This window comes from Geotrypetes seraphini, chromosome 13, assembly GCF_902459505.1.
Source record: "Geotrypetes seraphini chromosome 13, aGeoSer1.1, whole genome shotgun sequence".
Classification (NCBI taxonomy): Eukaryota; Metazoa; Chordata; class Amphibia; order Gymnophiona; family Dermophiidae; genus Geotrypetes; species Geotrypetes seraphini.
Window position 1 is genome coordinate 69,256,931 of NC_047096.1, and position 23,311 is coordinate 69,280,241.

Consider the following 23,311-nt stretch of genomic DNA (forward strand, 5'->3'; position numbering starts at 1 on the left):
TAAATGAGTGAGGTGATTAACTCTCCCTTTTGTGAGGTCATGTTAGGCCCTTTTATTTATCATCAACCACAATGGCATCAACTCCAACGCTCATAGAATTCTACGAGCTTCAGAGCTAATTCCGCCATAGCCGGTGATAAAAAAAAAAGCCTAACGTGGCTTCGTAAAGGGGGGAGGGTAAATTTGCAGATGACACTAAACCAGGGGTGTCCAATGTCGGTCCTCGAGGGCCGCAGTCCAGTCGGATTTTCAGGATTTCCCCAATGAATATACATGAGGTCTATTTGCATGCACTGCTTTCATTGTATGCTAATAGATCTCATGCATATTCATTGGGGAAATCCTGAAAACCCGACTGGATTGCGGCCCTCGAGGACCGACATTGGACGCCCCTGCACTAAACTGTTCAAAGTTGTTAAAACGCATGCAGACCGTGAAAAATTGCAGGCAGACCTGAGGAATCTGGAACACTGGGCGTCCAAATAGGAGATGAAATTTAATGTGGATCTAGGTGTCATCGTAGGCAATACGTTGAAACCTTCTGCCCAACGTGCAGCAGTGGCCAAAAAAAATAATACAAGATGATGGGAATTCTTAGAAAAGGGGTGATAAATAAACATAGAAACAATGATGGCAGATAAAGGCCAGATGGCCCATCTAGTCTGCCCATCCGCAGTAACCATTATCTCTTTCTCTCTAAGAATATTATGCCACAGTATCACTCCATGATACAACTTCACCTTGAGTATTGAATTCAATTCTGGTTATTGTATCTTAAAAATTATTTCATGAAATTAGACAAGGTTCAAAGAAGAGCAATAGAGAATGACAAGGTGACAAAATTCATCACCATTCCTGTCCCCATAGATAACCACGGGAAGCAATCCCGTGCCGTTCTTTAGTGTCTAGCTCAACCTCAGTCCTTCTATACCAACATTCTTCAATGCAAGGCTTGAGGGTCAGTGGTTGTGCCCATTCATACTCTAATTCTTCCCTCTCTCCTTAAAGAATGACAGGATGGTTGCCAAATTTTGAGAGGAGCCGGCTTCACTACTGTTTGGCTGTAAGAAGCGAGGAGACATTTGGATACTGCATGGATCCCCTGAAGTAGCCTTTCCAGGCGAAACAGAAAGCCTTTTCTGTCGGGACTAGGAGTTGAAAGCCTCTTTTGAAGTTCTACGCCTTCAGATGAGTGTATTTTTCCTTGATTGTGACTTTTTGCTCCACGCCTCCACAACCGTTTACATAAGTGAAAATGAGCTGTAGCCCTCGCTAATAATTTAGTTAAGTTTGGGATTCTGGTCACTACTTTTCGGACACGAATAATGCATTGAATTTTGTACACATTGCTGTCACTACAAAAAGCTCCTGAAAAATTTGATTCTGTATGAATGGAAGTGATTGATTGATTGATTTATTTACATGTATACGGAGTTTTTTTATAAACCCGTGATGATGTGCTTAGGTTTGGGCACCTGTGTAGTCCCAGCCTTCCACAATTGAGGTTTATTTTTCTCCGTTATATTATGATTTTTCATACAGTGTGTGTCATGTCAGCAATTCGTGTTTATGTGGCCTGAATGATTCCCTGCTACTAACTAGTACCTACAATACGTGTTTGACATATATTTATTTGCCAAATTCTGTCACCATGTCATTCTCTAAAGGCAAGTTGCATTCATGTACATAAGTTATTTCCCTGTTCAAACAGATCACATCTTAATAACTACCATACCTGTATGCAATATGAAAATTGCTATGGTTGTACCATAGAAAGGCAGGATATCAAAAGTTTCATAATACATAAAACAATCTAAGCCTTAGCTGAGACTGGAGAAGAGGGTAATGTGGCTTACCCAAGGTCCCAAAGCATATTAGTGGGAGAAGTAGGATTTGAACCCTGGCTTACAACCTGTCTCTTTAATCAGTAAAGAGGATTTTTGCTAAGCTGCAGTACCCTTACACAGGTGTTTTCTGTGTGCTAAGCCCATTTTTACCACAGTTGTAAAAAAAAATAAAAAATGGCCTTTTTGTATTAATGGCCATGCACTATTTCCATTAGCACATAGCTGTTCAAAAAATATTACTTCATGACTGAGCACTCCTGCCACCCATTTTGTAGGCTCAGGCACTATCTGTGTGCTAACCAGTTAGTGCATGGTAATGTAGAGGAACACCCACTCTCCGCCCACTGAGACAACCCCTCAAATTATTTTTTAGTGCATGGTGAGTGCATGCACATTTAGCTGTCACTGCAGGACACGAGCATGTCCCACAGTATGCCATTTTAAACTGTGTTAGGCACACGTTAACACCTAATGCTGCTTAGTGAAAGGGCCCCTAAGCTACTTCTCTATACTAAGGGGTGGGGGGATTCATCAATGGGCACCTTCGCATTATTGCCTGCTAATAATTATCATGCGCTAAATGATAAAGATGCCCATTATATTTATTTAATTCGTTCTTTATCCCATCCTCCCCAAAGAGTTCAGAATGGTACAGGTTAACATACATAATATACAGTTAACAGGTTACAATTTGCCGTAGTTATAGTACAAGTTGGTTGTTTTGTGTGGTGGTTTTTTTTTTTTTTTGGGGGGGGGGGATTGGTACAAGTTTTTATCCTAACTTGACATACTAAGGATCTAATACCAATATACATAATACAGTAAAACCTTGGATTGCAAGTAACTTGATATGCAAGTGTTTTGTAAGACAAGCAAAACATTTTATTAAATTTTAACTTGATAAACAAGCAAGGTCTTGCAATACAAGTACATACAATATACACACATCACATCATCACAATTGGGCCAATGGTTCTTCTCTCTCTGTCCCTGCAGGAGTGCAGTGACTGTTCTAAACAAGCGAGGTCTTGCAATAAGAGTACATACAGTATAAGTTTTTGGGTTGTGGAACGAATCATCTGATTTTCCATTATTTCTTATGTGGAAATTCACTTTGATATACGAGTGTTTTGGATTACAAGCATGTTTCCGGAACAAATTATGCTCGCAAACCAAGGTTTTACTGTATACAGTTTATAGGTTGAAATTTGCCATAGTTACAGTGCAAGGTTTTTTAATTCAAGTTTTTATCCTAACTCCACACATACTGGGGATCTAATATACAGTTTACAGGTTAAAGATAACCACAGTTCTCCTAGGACAAGCAGGATGAGTCAGCCACATATGGGTGTTGTCCCAACACCTCCCAATTTGCGGATAAGCTCTCCAATAGCTCAGAGAGATTTTTTTTTTTTTTTTTTTCTCTGAGCACGTGCAGTGCCCGGGCCCCACTGGGCATGCCCGAGCCCTACCCATTTTCCCCTGCTTCCCCCTAATCCCCAGTCTTTAGTTTCCGCCCGTTCCCATCGGTCGGATTTTCTACAGCTCTCCATTACAACTTTTCTACTCATCAACTTGAAGATGCCTGAATCATCTAAAGAAACAACTGGGATGCAGGAGGAGGATGAACACACTGGATCCTCATGAATTGTGCGCCCACTGATTGGATCCGGCGCTCGAGGTTTCCGTGTGGCTTGCATTGTGCGCACATGTCACCACGTGCACGCAAGCTAAGGAAGAGGGCACTGAGAGACTTCATGAAGAGAAGTGAGGCCCGAGAATCTCCCTCCAGCAGCCATCCTCATCGGAATGCAGCAGCGGGGGATCCACAGACGAATCCGGTGAGGAGCCTCCAGGACGTCCTGGCTCAGTCAACCCCCCCGACTGCAACTTGCCCGGTCGAGAAATCTCTCCCGGAAGCCTTGCATGCTGTCGCTAGCCGTCGGCCCCTGCAGGAAGCCGATAGGAGTCTCACCAGACCGAGAGATCTCTCCAGGAGTTCATGCATGTCGCTGCTTACAGCCAGCCTCCGCAGGGCATAAAGAGAAGTGAGGCCCGAGAATCTTCCTCCAGCAGCCATCCTCATCAGAATACAGCAGCGGGGGATCCACATGCTACAGTGGCAAGGAGCCTCCAGGATGCCCTGGCTCAGCTAATCCCCCCGCCTGCACTTGGCCCGGTAGAGAAATATCTCCCGGAGTCCCTGCATGTTGCCGCTTTGAACCAACCTCTGCAGGGCAGCCCATAGGAGTCTCGCCAGACCGAGAGATCTCTCCAGGAATCCCTGCACGTGCCATTTTCAGCCATCCTATGCAGGGCAGCCGATAGGAGTCTTGCATGCTGCTGCGTAAATCCACGGCCTCTGCAAGCAACAGATCGGGGCTTTCACCCTCCAGACGGCATGCTGCCTCTTACAGCCGGCCTCTGAAGGGAGCCGATTGGGGTTCAAAGGTAAGTCCTATCTGCTTGTTTTTGGGAAAACCTCTGATAACCTGTTGCAGCCCCGAGGGCTCTGCCCCACCCTCCTCCCAATCTGAATTTAAGGAGAAAGAATCTCCCATGCTTCTTTCCCTTGGAGGGGACCTGCAGACCTCTCCCCCCAGTAGGAGACATGCTGCCCCAGAGTTCAGCTTATAAAGGACATGCTGAAAAAAAAAAACAAAAAACAACAAACCAACTCGATGTTTCTTTCCCTCTTTGGGTCCTGCAGAGTCTACAATTCACACCTTTCCCCCTCCCCCTCTCGGGTTGGGAACAGGAGTCTGCCTTTCTCAGCAGGGTGCTGATATCTTTAGAGATGCAGCATGTCAGACCATGCCTCTCCAAGGATGGGGGCTTGAAACTCCTCAGTCTAAAAAGCTGTTTGCTCTTCATAAAACCTAGGCAGAGTGTTTTTCCAGCTAGCATGAGGGACTCTGTACTATTCATGATTTCTATAGCACTGAAAGGCATATGCAGCGCTGTACAGTTTAATATACAATAGGCAGTACAGCAGGAGAAGCCCACTCAAGAGGCATTATCACTCCTCTTTCTCTGCCTCCAGGCACAGTGGGAAACGCAGCCAGGAGCACTGGCACAGATGAAGGGGTGCATCCTGCCCCCTCTCTGCAGGCTCTCCCCCCCTCTCAAGAAGGACAGAGAAGGGTGGTGGGGTACATGGAGCCACCCAACCAGTCAAGTGGAGCAGCACATGAACCTGCGAACCACCAGGGGTGGGACCAGCAGCCACAGTTAATCCTCCTGCTGACCCACTCCTCTCTCAGCGGGCTACACTCCCCACAATGCCCCCCTTTAGAGGGAGCCATGCACAACAACATGGCGCGGTTCAGCGGCAGGCCATGCACCCAAGCAACGGAGGAACAAGCTACACACCAGCCTCCAGCCACGCCCCGAGTCACCACCCACAAAAAAAAAAAAAAATAAATACATATTTACTTAAAAAAAATAAAATAAAATAAAATAAATAAATAAAAATAAACCCACAAACGAGGACTCACCCCAAGTCCCTCCAGAAACTCACAGCCTTTCTCAAGATCCACGTGGGTGGACAACAAGTACCCAAGACAGAGTACTACAAGGCCTGAACTACCAGTACCAGTACTTCACGCAGGCAGTGGCGATTCCAGTCCACAAGAACCTCCTGGACTGCAGAGACAAGATTTGGCTGACTCCCCCCTCAGGGCAACCAACATCAAGGAGACTGGGATTGAAGTACCAGATCTTTCCAGCCCAGGGATTCGACAACCCGCAGCAGCCATACATGGACATTGCGGTAGCTTAAGAGAAACAGGGCAGCACGACCCCCCCCTCCAACCCCCGTCAGGGAAGGACCTGAAAAACCCTGGTTTCCACGGGGAAAAAGACCTTCGAGGGCGCAATGCTGAGCGCACGAATTGCTGCGCTCCAGTTCCAGCTGCGGCTTTATCAGGAGGCCAGTGAGAGGAAATAAATAAATAAAATAAAATAGAGACTCCAGCTCACAACTGAGCCAGTCCACACTGGCAGCAGTCTGTGCCCCAGCGCTCGCAACAGTAACATAACTGCTACGCAAACAAGCACCGCCCGAGGGGCAGGGGCATCCAAGGGCAGCCCTCTCCCCAAGACAAAAACAGAACCTTGACCACCCTCCGGCCCAGCAGGATCAGATTGTCTGCGAAGGCTTGGCCCAGGATCACCATCGACCAGTGGGCCCTCAGCATCATCAAGCAGGGATTCCGAATTCGTCTCCACTCCCGCCCCCCCCCCCCCCGAGTGGGCGGGGCACCCTCCATCTGACGACCCAACTTTCCTGCAGCAAGGAGAGGACCTGCTTCGGCAGAATCAATAGAGGCGGTGACGAACAGAGGAGATCACCAAGGGGTTTCTACTCCAGGAACCCCCGCGTCACCATGGACAAGGACAACGCTCGTCCCTGGATCTCGGTAAGCTCAACAGATGCATACACAAGGTCCAGATACACTCTCTGGGTACAGTCTTGGCCCTGTTAAAGCCCGAGTATTGGCTAGTATCCCATGCACCCAGCCCACAGGAGGCATCGTCGCTTCTAAAGCCAAGACAGACGCCTCCAGTACAAGGTCCTGCCCCTTGGACTCTCAACGGCTCCAAGAGCGTTCACAAAGTGCGTGGCAGTGGCACATCCTCGCCTTCAAGGGGTGCGCTTCCTATCTTATCTCGACAGCTGGCAGCCCCGTCAACCACCATAACCCTCCTCCAAGAAATGGGGTTCCTCATCAACTACATGAAATCCCACCTGATACCCACCCAGGGGATATCGTTCATCTGGGCAGTCATCGACACCACGCAGACCAAGGACGTCCTACGGGACTACCAGATTGACGCCATGACATCCCTGGCACAGTGCATCCCTGCCAGCAGCTCATCGTCAGCACGCTCCGTTCTTTGTTGTGCAGCACACCAGACTACTCATGTGATCCCTGAAAGGGCACCTCAGACGTCACTGGGACCAGTGTAACCAACCTCTGACCACCCACCCACTGGAGCTCAGGGCCTTAGGGAATGCCCTCGAAACCTTCAAACAGGCAGGGCAGTCCTCACCCAAACAGAAAACCAGGTGGCCTCGCACTATATCAGCAAACAGGGAGGGACAGGGTCAACCTCGCTATGCAAGGAAGCTTGCCACATGTGGGAGTTCTCCGACTCCATTCAATGTGCCATCCAGGCAACTTACCTCCTGTGGGAGCAGAACGACCTGGCAGAAAGACTTAGCCACCAGCTGGATCCTGATGAGTGGTGTCTCAACCCAGCGGCGATGAAGAAGATCTTCAGCACCTGAGGCACACCGAGCATCAACCTGTTTGCAACCGAACCGAACTCAAAATACTTGACCTTCTGCGCAAAGAGATCAACCCATCGCCGTCTCAGCCCCGACGGTCTGTCTGTGAGTTGGAACACCCTAAGTCCTGCAGAAGATCATGATTGCCCTGTTCGGGCTCCTGCAACCATGGTTCCCTTTCCGGCAAGGGATAGCGGTTCACCCACCTCTCCCCGCTCCCGATCAGTGCAGTTCTCATTACCCCCTCCACCACGACCTGCGTTCCTTAGCCCTGACCGCATGGATGATGAGAGGATGAACCTACCACAAGACGTGGAGCACACTCTTATGGCAGCCAGAAGACCTTCAACCAGAAAACGCTATGGGTTGAAAGAGAGAAGGTTCCGCTACCAGTGCACAGACACGCAGCGAGACCCCTACAACTGCCCCATACCGGGCATCCTGCAGTACATACTGAGCTTATCTCAGGGGGACCTAAAACCCACTTTCATCAAGGTCCACCTAAGTGCAATCACAGCATACCACTCTGGCCTAGACAGCAAACCAGTGTCGAGGCATCCAGTAATCACAAAATTTCATGAAGGGACACCACCGCCCGGATGGGACCTCAACTTGGTGCCGCATCTTCTCACCTCGACCCCTTCAAACCTTTGGGGGAGGCAGATCCCGTATTCCTGGCTGGGAAAACCCTGACCATCGTGTCTACCTTCACACTCCCTCATGAGAACAGGGTGGTACCCAGAACCCACCCCCGATTCTTGCCGAAGGTGGCTTCAGCGCGCCTCCCGGCACTCTACATCTCCCCACAGGGAGGCACACTGCCTCCTCAGCAACACCTCTTGGACTGTGTGCGGGCCCTGACTATGCAGCAGATTAGACAAGCCTCAATTGTTCGTCTCCTACGACCAAAACAGACCAGGTCTTCTGGCCACCAAACGCAGGCGCGCGCGCTGGATATAAGAGTGCATCCCCTTCACCTATAGAAAAGCGCAGCATCAACCGCAGGTGGGAGCCAACGCCCACCAGCGCAGAACCATAGCCAACACAACGGCACATCTGCACCACAGACCAATAGGGGACATCTGCGATGCAGCCACGTGGTCCTCCATGCACACCTTCACCAAGCACAGGTTCCCTCCCGGGAGGGACAGCAACCACTAGCACAGCTTCGACAAACACTGTTCAAGTAGGGTGTTATAGATATTGATTAAGTAGGTCTTCCAGCACTCCTTCCTAGACTGAATGTGGAATAGGCAAGTATGAATTCTCACATGCAAGTACGATTTGTCACTGTTGACCAGTTGGTTTCTCACTGTTCATTGATTGTCATTGACCAATTTCACTGTTCTGTGAGTTAAGTAGGTCTTCCAGAAATCCTGTCTAGTCTGAAGGTGGAATAGGCAAGTATGAATTCTCATATGCAAGTACGAATTGTCACTACTGACCAGTTATAAATTGTCACCGTTGACCAGTTGGTTTTCTCACTGTTCATTGATTGTCATTGACCAGTTTTCGCTGTTCTGTGAGTTAAGTAGGTCTTCCAGCACTCCTGTCTAGTCTGAATGTGGAATAGGCAAGTATGAATTCTCATATGCAAGTACGAATTGTCACTGTTGACCAGTTACGAATTGTCACTGTTGACTAGTTGGTTTTCTCACTGTTCATTGATTGTCATTGACCAGTTTCGCTGTTCTGTGAGTTAAGTAGGTCTTCCAGCACTCCTGTCTAGACTGAATGTGGAATAGGCAAGTATGAATTCTCACAGGCAAGTACGAATTGTCACTTTTGACCAGTTGGTTTCTCACTGTCCATTGATTGTCATTGACCAGTTCACTGTTCTGTGAGTATTATTGCTCAGTTAACACAGCACTTTATCTAAAACCTTGTTTCCACAACTTTACCTGCTTTGCCTGATTACCCTGCCCGGCTCGGCCTCCACAGCCAGGCGAGGGATGCACAAAGCGCTAAGGCGCAGGTCCAGTCGGTACATCCCTCGGCTAGGGAGTCACCCATATGTGGCTGACTCATCCTGCTTGTCCTAGGAGAAAGTGTAGTTACTTACCTGTAACGTAGGTTCTCCGTGGACAGCAGGATAGTCAGCCACACAACCCACCCGCCTCCCCATACGGCCGACCCGGCCACAGCTAGGAACATCCTGGGGATTAGGGGGAAGCAGGGGAAAATGGGTAGGGCTCGGGCATGCCCAGTGGGGCCCGGGCACTGCACGTGCTCAGAGAAAAAAAAAAAAAAAAAAATCTCTCTGAGCTATTGGAGAGCTTATCCGCAAATTGGGAGGTGTTGGGACAACACCCATATGTGGCTGACTATCCTGCTGTCCACGGAGAACCTACGTTACAGGTAAGTAACTACACTTTACTTACTGTAACAGGTGTTATCCGGGCAGTCATTCTCACATGTAAGTGACATCATCCACGGAGCCCGGAATGGACAGTACCAAAAGTGCGCTGCCACCCCAAGCTCCCAGAAACTTTGCGACTGCCCGCACCACGTATGCGCAAGTGTTCTTCCGCCCATTCCTAGGGGCATCTTTACGGCTTAGCACATGCTAACACAGCAGCACTCGTTGATGAATCCCCCCCCCCCCCATGTGGATATAGGAAACTCCTAGACACCATTTATAGAACAGGGGTGGGCAGGCCACCTGGGTTTTCAGGATTTCCCCAAAGAATACACATGCAAGGTATGCAAATATATTTCATGTATATTCATTTAGGAAAGCCTGAAAACCTGTCTGGGCTGTAGCCTCAAGGACCAAGGTTGCCTACACCTTTAATTTAGAATATGGGCAGCAATCAGTAAAAGGGAATTAATAAAAAAAAATATATCCCCTTAGCCTCCCTCTGGTATTATAAATATCACAAGTTCAGTAAATACACAAGTTTTGATCCGATTATTTTGTAAGCTACTTTTAAGATGAACTTTTCTTGTTGCCCAAATATCGCAGGACGGAATGGTCAGACCACACTTAGAATACTGTGTCCAACACTGGTCTCCATACCTTAAGAAGGATAAAATTCTGTTGGAAAGGGTACAGAGGCGAGCCACGAAATTAGTCAAAGGCATGGAGAATTTAAGCTACAAGGAACGCCTCGGGAAACTGGGACTGTTCACCCTCGAAAAGAGAAGACTGTGTGGGGATCTAATAGAGACTTTTAAAATATTAAAGGGATTTGATCAAATTGACCAGGAAGCAGCATTACTGACATTTTCAGATGTGACGCGGACACGAGGTCATAGCCTAAAACTGAATGGCAGCAGGTTCAGGACAGATGTCAGGAAGTTCTGTTTCACACAGAGAGTGGTGGGCGCTTGGAATGCTCTCCCGGAGGAGGTGGTGGCAGAAAATACTGTGCTGGGTTTCAAATGCAAGTTGGAGGCACACCTTCTTGCAGATCATATTGAGGGATACGGGAAATGCGGGTCTCCAGAAAGGAGCACCTAAATGGGCCTCCGCGTGTGCGGATCGCCGGACTAGATGGACCTCGGTCTGATCCGGTGAAGGCGTTTCTTATGTTCTTATGATATGACCACTGAGTTGGAGCAAGAGACCGACTCTTGGATGACTGATTTGTGGGGAGGGGGGGAACGGGTTATGGATTTGATGTACAGTACTGCCTTTCTGTGGGTACCACCAAAGTGGTTCACATATGTTATATATGGATACTTTTTCTGTAGCTGGGACAATGGCAGGCTGGGCAATTCCTCGGCTCCTTCTCTATGTGTAACCCATAGCAACAGTCAACTCTTCCTCCTCAGATGGAACTTTCCCTCCCTCGGGGGGGGGGGGGGGTGTGAGGGCGCATCTACTCTCTCCAGTAGCCTTAGCCCTTTCCATAAGCAGACACGTGTGGCAGAAGCAGCAGCGTTTCCGCATTTTATCCTCAGCTCATGCAGATGAGGACAGCGGGGTCCAATGAAAGCTTCCCACCCTGTGATTCTGTGGTACGTTCCAGTGCACTTGAAGCTGGAAGAGGAGGAGGAGGTGGGCTCTGCAATCCGCTGCCCGACCCGGATCCCCTAAAACCTGAACTGTTCAAAGACATCTGCCCGGCCGTGAGGGTCCGGGATATGTCCCCCCTCCCCCACCCACCCTTTAAAGTCTGCAACCGTCCCTTATCAACGACAGTTAGAATTAGAGAATGACACGGTGACAAAATTCATCACCGTCCCCGTCCCCGCGGATAACCGCGGGAAACCATCTTCATGTCATTCTTTAAAGAGAGAGGGAAGAATCGGAGTATGAATGGCCACAACCACTGACCCAACAAGCTTTGCTTTGAAGAATGCTGATGTAGAAGGACTGAGGTTGAAATAGACACTAGAAAATGACATGGGATTATTTCCCGCGGTTATCCGCGGGGACGGGAACGGTGATGAATTTTGTCACCGTGTCATTCTCTAATAGATGAAGCCCAGACCCCGGGGGGGGGGGAGTGCACCGCAGGGGCTGCCAATAAAGGCATCAAAATACACGCTATCTTCATTCACGGAGGAGCACAGACGAAAGCACTGGCCTTGAATATGTATCTAAATAGGACTTTCCCATTGGAGGCTTATTTAGGAAGGATCTGTTTATTCCCCTTCCCCACCCCCCTACCGTTTTTTTCTTCCTCAATGGTCCTTGCCTGCCCCTCCCCCCACAAAAGCCGCCGCAAAACACTCGTGGTCTCCCTCCGCGCCGAACTACCTGCTTCTGCTGGTTCTCCGCGGTCAGGTTGGTGTTATAATCCCAGCTGGCGGACACGCTCTTGAACATGATCGTCTCGGCCGTGGTGTTGTAGTCGCTGGCGAATGCCCGGGCGCCGGGCTCGTCTTCGCTGTAGTTGCCATTGGGCTGGTAGGCGGGTTCCAGGGCGAAGGCAGCGGCTGGCAGGAGTAGCAACAGGAGAGCAAAGCCCGGGCACTGCATGTTGCCCCTCGGGGGTACTAAGAGTTCTCCCCCCCCTCTACCTTTCCGCACCCGTCAAGACGGTTTCTCTGCGCCTTGCGAGCCCTTTATAAGCTGCAAAGCTTTGCACAAACCCTGCCCACAAAGGGCAGATAAGAAAGAACTTGTGCACTCAAGCGAGCAGCGTCTTCAAAGGGGCCACGATCGGGCTCCAAAGTCCGTCCGAGACTGGCCTTTCCTCCAAACTTCCCACCAGCCCCAAATCCGTCGGAAAGGAAAGATCGGTAAATACTGATGGGTGCTGTCCTGACAATCAGGAAGGCGAAGTTGAACGGCAGCCTAGGGCCACCTTTCGCATTCAGGGGCTGCTGCTGCTTCCTGCGGGAAATAGCCCCTTGGGCAGGGAGAGACAACAAGGGGGAAGGAGGGAGACTGTCCAAGAGAGCAAAAATAAACCAGAGAAGAGACTGGAAGGGAGAGACAACAAGGGGGAAGGAGGGAGACTGTCCAAGAGAGCAAAAATAAACCAGAGAAGAGACTGGAAAGGAGAGACAACAAGGGGGAAGGAGGGAGACTGTCCAAGAGAGCAAAAATAAACCAGAGAAGAGACTGGAAGGGAGAGACAACAAGGGGGAAGGAGGGAGACTGTCCAAGAGAGCAAAAATAAACCAGAGAAGAGACTGGAAGGGAGAGACAACAAGGGGGAAGGAGGGAGACTGTCCAAGAGAGCAAAAATAAACCAGAGAAGAGACTGGAAGGGAGAGACAACAAGGGGGAAGGAGGGAGACTGTCCAAGAGAGCCAAAATAAACCAGAGAAGAGACTGGAAGGGAGAGACTCCAATGCCCTTGCATCCTCTTCCTCACTCGGGTATCCCAGTCCTTTGCACCAATTTTCAAAGGCAGATCTTACAGTTGTCCTATCGGGGGGGGGGGGGTGTTAAAAGCCTGCTGGAAGGGAAGAAGGTTTATGAAGCGTGTATGTAACTTTAGAAGGTTTATATGTTTCACATGCCAGGTGATTTTTTTTAAAAAAAATTTTGTTGACAGATGTGCATCTGAAAGAAGGCTCCATTAGTTCTACTTTTCAGGGACTCCACTCATTCAGGACATTTTTCAGTATCATAAGAACATAAGAAATGCCTTCACCAGATCAGACCTTGGGTCCATCTAGTCCGGTGACCCGCACACGCGGCGGCCAAGCTAGGTGTTGCCTGTTGAAGACCCGTGTCCCGCAATGTGATTTGCAAGAAGGTGAGCATCCAACTTGCCCTTGAATCCCAGAATGGTGGTTTCCGTCACCACCTCCTCCGGGACAGCATTCCAGGCGTCCACCACTCGCTGTGTGAAAAATAACTTCCTGATATTTGTCCTGGGCCTGTCGCCCCTCAATTTCAGTCTCGTCCGAGTCACATTTGACAACGTCAATAACGATGCTTCTTGTTCTATTATGTCAAAACCTTTTAGTATTTTGAAAGTCTCTATCATATCTCCTCGCAGTCTTCTCTTCTCGAGGGTGAACATTCCCAGTTTCTTTTTTTTTTTTTAATTGAAAAGCTTTTATCATTATTGGATTATTTTGTATGCATCTGATGATTTTTAATGTTTTGTTTGTTTTTATGATTTGGGATGTTTTTATTGTATGCAAACCTAGATTTCAGGCGGATAATAGATAAATAAATAGGGAATAAATACTGTACTACTATTTATCATTTCTATAGCATGAAAAGGCTTACCAAGCATTGTACATTTAACATTCAGTGGAGGGTCCATGTTCAGAAGAGCTTACAATCTAATTTGGACAGACAGACAGGTTGGGGGAGTTTCTAGCAGAAGGAATGATACAATAGGTAAAGGTATAATAATAATAATAACTTTATTTTTCTATACCGCCATAATCAAACGACTTCTATCTGACAATGAGTGGGAGTTGAGTTGAAAGCAACTTCAAAGAAGTGGGCTTTTAGCTTGGATTTGTATACTGCTAGAGACAGAGTATGACATATTGACTCTGGCAGCCTGTTCCAGGCATAAGGCACATCAAGAAAAAAGGGACAGAGTCTGGAGTTGGCAGTGGAGGAGAAGGGTAGAGATAAGAGGGACTTACACGATGAATAGAGTTCATGGTGGGGGGGAGATAGGTGAGGAGAAGTATTGAGGGGGCTACAGAATGAATGCACTTCAAAGAGATTTGAACCAACTGGAGAAATGGGCGGAAAAGTGGTAGATGAAATTTAATATAGAAAAATGCAAAGTGATGCACCTGGGCAGGCAAAACAAAGAACAAGAATATAAAATATTAGGTGTATCATTGGGCAAGAGCGAACAAGAAAGGGACCTGGGGGTACTGATAGGACCCTGAAGCCGTCAGTACCATGCGCAGCGGCAGCAAAGAAAGCAAACAGGATGTTGGGCATGATAAAGAAGGGAATCACGAGTAGATCGGAGGACATCATAATGCCGCTTTACAGAGCAATGGTCAGACCACACTTGGAATACTGTGTCCAACACTGGTCTCCCTACCTAAAGAAGGATATAACCCTACTAGAGAGGGTGCAGAGATGAGCCACGAAACTAATAAAAGGTATGAAGAATTTGAGTTACGAAGAACGCCTCGAAAAACTGGGATTGTTTACCCTCCAGAAGAGAAGGCTGCGAGGGGATATGATAGAGACTTTTAAAATACTAAAAGGTTTCGACAAAATGGAGCAAGAATCTTCGTTATTCACATTGTCAACAGTGACTCGAACAAGAGGTCATGGACTAAAACTTAGGGGAGGCAGACTCGGGACTAATATCCGGAAGTTCTGCTTCACACAGCGAGTGGTGGACGCCTGGAATGCTCTCCCGGAGGAGGTTGTGACAGAGACCACCATTCTGGGATTCAAGGGCAAGTTGGATGCACATCTTCTTGCAAATCACATTGAGGGACACGGGTGAACAAGGTGTCCATTAGAGAACACCTAGCTTGGCCTCCGCGTGTGCGGGTCGCCGGACTAGATGGACCTAGGGTCTGATCCGGTGAAGGCATTTCTTATGCTCTTAAGAGGAGTTTGAACTGTATTTGGAAATGGATGGGGAGCCAGCCAATGAAGTGATGAGGAAAGGGGTAATGTGAGCATGGCGGCTCTTGCAGCAGCATTTTGAACAAATTGAAGGGGAGAGAGATGTTGCAGTAGTCTAAGTGAGTCATGATGAGAGTGTGGATAAGGGTTTTGATAGTGTGTTCAGAGAGCACCTAACATAACACGGAGTTCTGCATAGCATTTGCCTGGTTCTTCTTTCACTCTTTCTTCATTCTCGTTTCTGTTCATCTCTTTTTCTGTCTGCACAAAGAAGTCACAGTAACATCAGTGAACTCACTAAAACTTTGAGGGAAACTAGAAGATTTAATTTATTTACCTATCCCAAGGTAAAAGTTTGCTGATAAGACTTTTTTTAGCCAGGACATTGGCGTTTCAAGCAGGCAAACTACAGTCTTGGGGTCAGTGGTTGGCAAACTCATTAGTCAAAAGAGCCAACGATTAAGATTTCTTTTGAGAGCCAAATTTCTTTCCATGTTTTAAGGAGTCGGTTTAAACTAGCTACTTACATTAAATAAAACCAGATAGGGCAAATGTCATTTAAAAGCAGATAATCAGTATAATGGGCAGGAAATATGGTCCAATATGAAAGGAGGGGTGACGACCATAAGTCCCAATCTTCAGCAAATTGAAAGGAAACTATTGGAACAATCTAAAGAGTTAAAGGATATGAAAGTTGAAGTGACTGCCTCTAATGTTTTGCTTCAGAAACATGACCAGGAGATAACAACCTTTAAACAATTGCATGGGAACTTGATAAAGGATGTCAATCTTAGAAGGAAAGTGGAAATGCTTGAAAAGAATTCACGTTATAACAATTTAAGATTGATTAATTTCCCTAGGGTTACTTCTGTAACACCTGGGGAAATGCTTAAAATATATTTAATAATAATAATGTATTTCTTATATACCGCTATACCGTGAAGTTCGAAGCGGTTTACAATAAAGATACCTTTGACAGTACATGGGATAGAAACGGTTTACAATAAAGATACATTTAGTCAGTACATGGGATGCAAATGGTTTACACAAGGGAAACAAGCGGGTTACAGTAAAGGTATATTTTGTCAGTACATAGGATGCAAGTGGGTTACAATACAAGTGGTTTACTATCAAGGTGCATTTTGTCAGTGTATGGGATACAGGTGGGTTACCATAAAGATACGTTTTGTCAGTACATGGGTTACAATAAAGATACGTTTAGTCAGTACATGGGATGCAAGTGGGTTACAATACAAGTGGTTTACTATCAAGGTGCATTTTGTCAGTGTATGGGATACAGGTGGGTTACCATAAAGATACGTTTTGTCAGTACATGGGTTACAATAAAGATACGTTTAGTCAGTACATGGGATGCAAGTGGTTTACATTAAAGATTCATTTTGTCAGTACATGGGATACAAGTGGGTTACAGTAAAGGTATATTTTGTCAGTACATGGGATGCAAGTGGGTTACAATACAAGTGGTTTACTATCAAGGTGCATTTTGTCAGTGTATGGGATACAGGTGGGTTACCATAAAGATACATTTAGTCAGTATATGGGTTACAATAAAGATACGTTTTGTCAGTACATGAGATTCAAGGTGGAAAGTATAATTAGTTTCGGGCCTTGGAATTAGGGGGCGAGGTGGAAGGGTCATGGCGAGGAAGAGTTGGGTATGGGAATTTAGAATTTGTTAAACAGTCGAGTTTTCAGGGATTTTCTAAAGTCTGCGTATGGAGTGGCCTCAAGTATGGGCTTTCCAAGCCGTGTGTTCAGCCTGGCTGCCTGGAATGATAACGTTCTATCTAGGAACTTTTTGTATTGATAAGATTTCAAGGAGGGGTAATTAAATAGGTTTGTTCTGCGAGTACTAGAAATATTGGGAATTTTGGAGGAAATGTTAACCTCCGTTTTCTTTTCCTGGAAAAAAAATCAAGTTTTAAAAACCTTACCAGATCAAGAGCCTTTAAATGAATCTGAAATGTTGGAAATATCCGATAGAGAGGCAGCAGTGCCATCTACTTTGATTATATCAGTAGCTCTTTCAACTGATAAAACATGGTTGTAAAAACTTTTCTTCAAAAATAAGCAAAAAGAATTTATAGGTCTTAAAGTACAAATGTTTCCTGACTTGACACAAGAGACGCAGAAGCGTCGCCATGAATTTTTGTTAATGAAACCTGGGGTTACATCTTTGGGTGCCACTTTTTATTTATGGCACCCTTGTAAATGTATTGTTTGATATCGTGCTGTTCAATATGTCTTTTTTTGAGCCAAAGCAAACAAAACAGAAGACTGCAGACCTTGTACACGATGCAGGCAGACTTTATTTATAACAAGTAAATCATTAATTAAAAACCTCTTTCTAGGCAAGGGACCCAACACGGTCCGTGTTTCGTACAATCTTCATCAGGGGTCCTATTAGGTAAAAAGAAAAAGGTATCAAGGGGGTAACCTTGGACAAACAGTCTTTTCAGCGTGTCACCAACGTCGCAGGTTCCACAGCGTGTCACCAGCGTTTTAATTCTTCAGCGTGTCACTTTTATCGCTATTTGTCCAAGGTTACCCCCTTGATACCTTTTTCTTTTTACCTAATAGGACCCCTGATGAAGATTGTACGAAACACGGACCGTGTTTCGTACAATCTTCATCAGGGGTCCTATTAGGTAAAAAGAAAAAGGTATCAAGGGGGTAACCTTGGACAAACAGTCTTTTCAGCGTGTCACCAACGTCGCAGGTTCCACAGCGTGTCACCAGCGTTTTAGTTCTTCAGCGTGTCACTTTTATCGCTATTTGTCCAAGGTTACCCCCTTGATACCTTTTTCTTTTTACCTAATAGGACCCCTGATGAAGATTGTACGAAACACGGACCGTGTTGGGTCCCTTGCCTAGAAAGAGGTTTTTAATTAATGATTTACTTGTTATAAATAAAGTCTGCCTGCATCATGTACAAGGTCTGCAGTCTTCTGTTTTGTTTGCTTTGGATTATTTTTTACTGCAGACAGTTGGACCTCTGACTCCTATTTTTGGTTGTGTTTTTTTGAGCCAAGCCAGTTGACAACCTTTCTGTCATTGTCCCGCTTGGAAAAGGAAAAAAAACTTGAGCCCCGTTTAGATGGCACCTTTACTCAATGCCTTTAACCAGCCTTAAATTTTATTTAATTTTCTTTTGTTCTCGCTGGACTATAACATTTTGGATCCAATTTGAGGACTTGAGCATAATTAGTCAATTTATTTTTATTCTCAAATTGTTTACTATGATAGAATATGTTTATGACTAATATTGCTTTCTGTACAAGTTATGCTTGGTAATTAAGTTTGGAAAAACCGAATAAATATATAATTAAAAAAAAAAAAAAAGAAGAAAGGAGGGGTTCGCAGTTTTCTCTGTATGTTTTGCTGCGGGACCGATGTTGCTCCTCCTTTCCTCTTTCCACTCCCTCCATAGCCCCACAAGCTTACCAGGGCCGCCGGGTATTCTGAACACTAAGTAGAAATATAATAGATGTATAGGACTAGGAGGGACAGTTGGGTGCTATAGAAAAGTGGTAAAAACTGCACAGTCTAGCCTGCTAGGATTACTAGATGTTTTTCAGCAGCTCCCCTCCCTCCCTCCCCCTTACCATCATGGCGATTTTCTTCTTTTTTTTTTTTTTGTCTTCCAGCTGTCCGAGCCGGCTTTCATCAAGCTGCACATGGCTGCCGAAACTTCTCCTCTGATGCAACTTCCTGTTTCCGGTTGGGTCGGAGGAGAAATTTCGGCAGCCACATGCGACTTGATGAAAGCCGGCTCGGGCAGCTGGAAGACAAAAAAAAAAGAAAATCGCCATGGTAAGGTAAGGGGGAGGGAGATGCCCGATTGATGACTGCATGCGTTCCCTCCCTTAACTATCATTCTCTAGCAGAGCAGCACTCAAGTGTCTAAAGAGCCGCCTGCGGCTCGCCGACCACTAGGTTAGATGAATGTATCCATCAAGCTTTGTCTTACTGTTCTTTTCGAAAATTAGTTAAGACTACATTGTTTGACAAATTCATTACCTAAATTAGGAATTTTTAAGCTTGTAACTAGTGTATTCACTGTGTGAATGTACTCTCGCTGATTGTCCAGTTTCTCTTTTGTGTAAACCGCCTAGAACTGCTGGTGATGGCATAAGAACATAAGAATTGCCGCTGCTAGGTCAGACCAGTGGTCCATCGTGCCAAGCAGTCCGCTCACGCGGCGGCCCTTAGGTCAAAGACCAGTGCCCTGATTGAGTGTAGCCTTTTACCTGCGTTCGTTCCGGTTCAGTAGGAACTTGTCTAACCTTGTCTCGAATCCCTGGAGGGTGCTTTCCCCTATAACACCTTCCGGAAGAGCGTTCCAGATTTCTACCACTCTCTGGCGGGGAGGGGGAGAGAAAGGGGGGCTGGGGAGGGTGTTGGTATATTGCGGGGGTGTTGGTTTATTGCGGGGGAAGGAGGGTCAAGGGTCCTGTTCGCGGAATAGGTATGTTTTGAGAAGTTTTCTGAAGTCGAGGTAGGTCGGGGCCTCGAGCATCATTTGGGCTAGCCAAGGGTTCGACTTGGCCGCCTGGAAGGCAAAGGTTTTGTCGAGGAATCTTTTGAGCTGGCATAGTTTTATGGACAGACCTGTACAGTCTGTGTCCCATATATGGTGATTTGGTGTAGGATGGGCATCAATGTGAGCTCCACTAATATGGAACATGAGGATGTTTCTGGCCAGACTTTACAGTAGATATCCTGCAAACAATGGGATGGTTGGATAGGCTGGAGAGAGCTTGGACAGCAACTTCAGCATTTGAAATTTAGGACAATCCCAGGTGGACTTTACAGTCTCTGACCCAGAAATATCAAAGAAGAGACAAGTTAATTTAATCATGTATTTTTAACGGGTATAACTAATGGGCAGACTGGATGGACTGTTCAACTCTTTATCTGCCGTCATTTACTATACTACTGTAATATAGTACAGTACTCAGAAGAAGGAATTTCCAAAACACTTAGAGACTCGCTGGCTGCAGCAGGAGCTTCTGTTTTGTTAATAGGCTGATTCTACAATTGCTTCTCAATAGTGTGTGTCATATTAAACAAGAATACAGATTGAGGAAAAGTAAATTACACTTTATTGTAGAGGAGTACCCAATGAGAGGAAGCGGGATCTGAGTGATGCAGAGTCTCAGCTGAACCTTGTGAGTTCCACAACAAACAAGCCTGCCCCCCCCCCCTGAATTAAACAGCTAAGAGAGTGTACCATGCAGACTGTGAGAAGAGGCTTGTGTCCCCAGAGTTACCAGTTATCATTCATTAGTTCACTAAGGTCAAGCCTCAGGCTGGCCCAAGTTGATAAGGTAGTGAGTAGCACAATTGTGGAGGACAGATAAAGCTTACGTGGAGGGGGTCTCCCTTCTTTATCTTAGCACTGCAGAAGTTCTAGTAATGAGGGGGTCATGCCTGCTTGTCTGCTCCCACCCTTCTCCCAACCGTTCACCCTTCAGCCTTATTTATCTGCAAGGAGGACACCCAGACTGTGCTAGAGGTCTTAACTCTGTCCTACAGAATCCATTAAACACAGAATCTGATAGCATATAAGTCCATGAGGCCCAACTATCCTCTGCTTGATTTCCTCTCTTGTTGCATTAGGCTAGAATCTGCCCAATCTTTGGCTTTCCCCTTACTATCCTATCTCCCCCCCCTGCCCCCCCCCCCCCCCCCGATTAAAAATCCTTTGATTCTCCTACACTTTAATCCTCACCTCCTACATCTAAGGATTCTCTGGGCTTATTCCAGACTTTATCCCTCGTTTGCCCTGTGGGAGTGTATGGTGCAGTGGTTAGAGCTACAGCCTCTGCTCCCTGAGGTTGTGGGTTCAAATCCCGCAGTGCTCCCATAAGATAAGAGTAGGAGCCCACCTGGACAGTTAGGGAAAAATACTTGAGCACCTGAATAATGTATAATCCGCATAGAATTGTAGGATATGTGGAATATAAATTATTTTTAAAAAACAAAACACTAAGAGCAAGGTGGCTCAGTAGAGCCTGCCAGTACCCTGTATTAGAGAGTTCCTGGGTTCAGATCCCACAATGACTGGCCTGCTGTTTATGTAGTAGTCGTAGCCAATTAGTTAAGGTGATGGACTTGAAATCCACTGGGGACTCCTAGCACAGATTCAAATCCTGCTGACCACAGGGCTGCTCATTCATCTTACTAGTAGAGATCTTTCAGAGTGGAGGAGTGGCCTAGCAGTTATAGCAGCTGCCTCAGTACCCTGAGGCTACAGGTTGAATCCCAGTACCACCCCCTGTGACCCTGGGCAAGCCACTCAATCCTCCATTACCCCAGGCTTGTGCTGCCCGATTCATGATTCGAATCGATTCAATTTACAAAACAATTGGCCTCCTAATTGGATGACCGCCTCTTCCCCCCCGTGCCTTCCTAAAGCAGGAGTGGCAGCGCTGCCTCTTGCTGACCGTCCACTTCCGCTCCTACTTGAGGGGGGAGGGTCAGTCGGAAAGGCCTGCATCTAACACCAAATTCCCCGCTCTTACCTTAAGGCTAATACAGCAGCCTGCAGGATCGCTGGTGCTATAGCGATCCCTGCAGCTGCCCGTCCTCCTCAGCGGCACGTTCTCTCTGCTATGGTCCTGCCCTTGCTCTAACGTCAGGAGCAGGATCGCGGCAGAGAGAACGTAATGCTAAGGACAACGGGCAGCTGCAGGGATCGCTATAGCATCAGTGATCCTGCAGGCTGCTGTATAAGCTGCTTAAAGTAAGTGCAGGGAAACTGGGGGAACATGAAGGCTTGCGGGGGGAGCCGGCCTTCACGGCGGGGAGGAGGAGGAAGAGTGCCTTCACGGTGGGGGGAATAAGCCTTCACGAGGAGGAGGAAGAGTGCCTTCGGCGGGGGGGGGGGGGGGGGTATGCCTTCGCGGCAGGGAGGAGGAGGAGGAAGAGTGCCTTCACAGCAGGAGGCAGGCCTGTTCAGAGGGAGGAGGAAGAAGAGAGGGGAGGGGAGATGCCAGACCTAGGGTGAAGTGAAGGGAAGAGAGAGACCAAACCAAAAAGAGGGGGAGGAAAGCAGAGGAAAGGTGCTGAACTAATGGAGAGAGGGAGAGAGAAATTCAAGACCACAAGGGGACAAGAGGGACAGATACTGTTCCAAAGTAAGTGGGCAGGGTGCAGGATGGCAGGACAGATAGTAGGAGAAAGCCTGTACCTGGGGAAGGGGATACAGGAGGTAAGGAAGAGAGAAAGAAGAAGCTGGAGAGATAAGATGCTGGGCATGGAGAGATAAGATTCTGGGCATGGAGAGAGAGATAAGATGCTGGGCATGGAGGGAGCATAGGAACAGGGACACAAGGGGGACAGTATTGGAGAGGAAAATAGAGACAGGGACACAGAAGAGAGATGCTGGATGAAAGGGTAGTTGAGAAAAGGAGAGATGGTGGATCTGTGGATGGTGGAGTCCATTGCTGCAGCTGCGGGGGGATGGAGATGAACAAAAGGAAAGATGTCAGACCTCTGGGGGAGGAAAGGGAAACAGAAGGGGAGGACAGAGATGGAAGATGGTTGGTTAGCACGGAGAAAGAAAAAAGAAGGAGAGCCTGATCAGAAGACTACCAGACCAACATGGGACTTACATGATTTGAAAAATGACCAGACAACAAAAGGTAGGAAAAATAATTTTATTTTCTGTTTTGTGATTATAATATGTCAGATTTGAAATGTGTATCCTTCCAGAGCTGGTGTTAGACCGTGAACCTGAGCTAGGATTTAACAGAGAGAGGAAAAATATTTTTGTTTGTTTATTTTGTTTACACCACAAGACCAGTGTGGGTAGGAGAGGGCAAAGGGGGTGAAGAGGCTATAAAATAAACCCACCAGGAAGTTTGGAAAAAAACCACCCAATTGGGCAGGAAAATCGAATCAAAATTTTTTTTCCTGAATTGGGCAGCACTACCCTAGGCACCATAGTTAGATTATGAGCCCACAGGGGCAGATAGGGAAAATGCTCAGTTAGGGTTACCATATGACTCCAGAAAAAGGAGGATGGATTGAGACATCTGGATTTTACTTCCACAATAGAAACCCCAGATGTCTCAATCCATCCTCCTTTATCTGGAGCCATATGGTAACCCTACTCAGAGTACCTTTACTACATCGATTACAACTCGACATGTACGTGTTTCAGCCACTGTG

The 23,311-nt window shown here is 46.8% G+C and overlaps 1 protein-coding gene across 1 annotated transcript in view; it reads right to left on the reverse strand.

The window, feature by feature from the left end:
• ACE (angiotensin I converting enzyme) overlaps positions 1-12,194 on the reverse strand; it is a 103,103-nt gene extending 90,909 nt beyond the window's left edge. The window contains exon 1 of the mRNA XM_033919050.1: positions 11,849-12,194. Within this exon, the coding sequence (XP_033774941.1) occupies positions 11,849-12,070 (222 nt within the window). The 5' untranslated portion in view covers positions 12,071-12,194. The remainder of the gene's footprint in view (positions 1-11,848) is intronic.
• Positions 12,195-23,311: the final 11,117 nt, after the last annotated feature.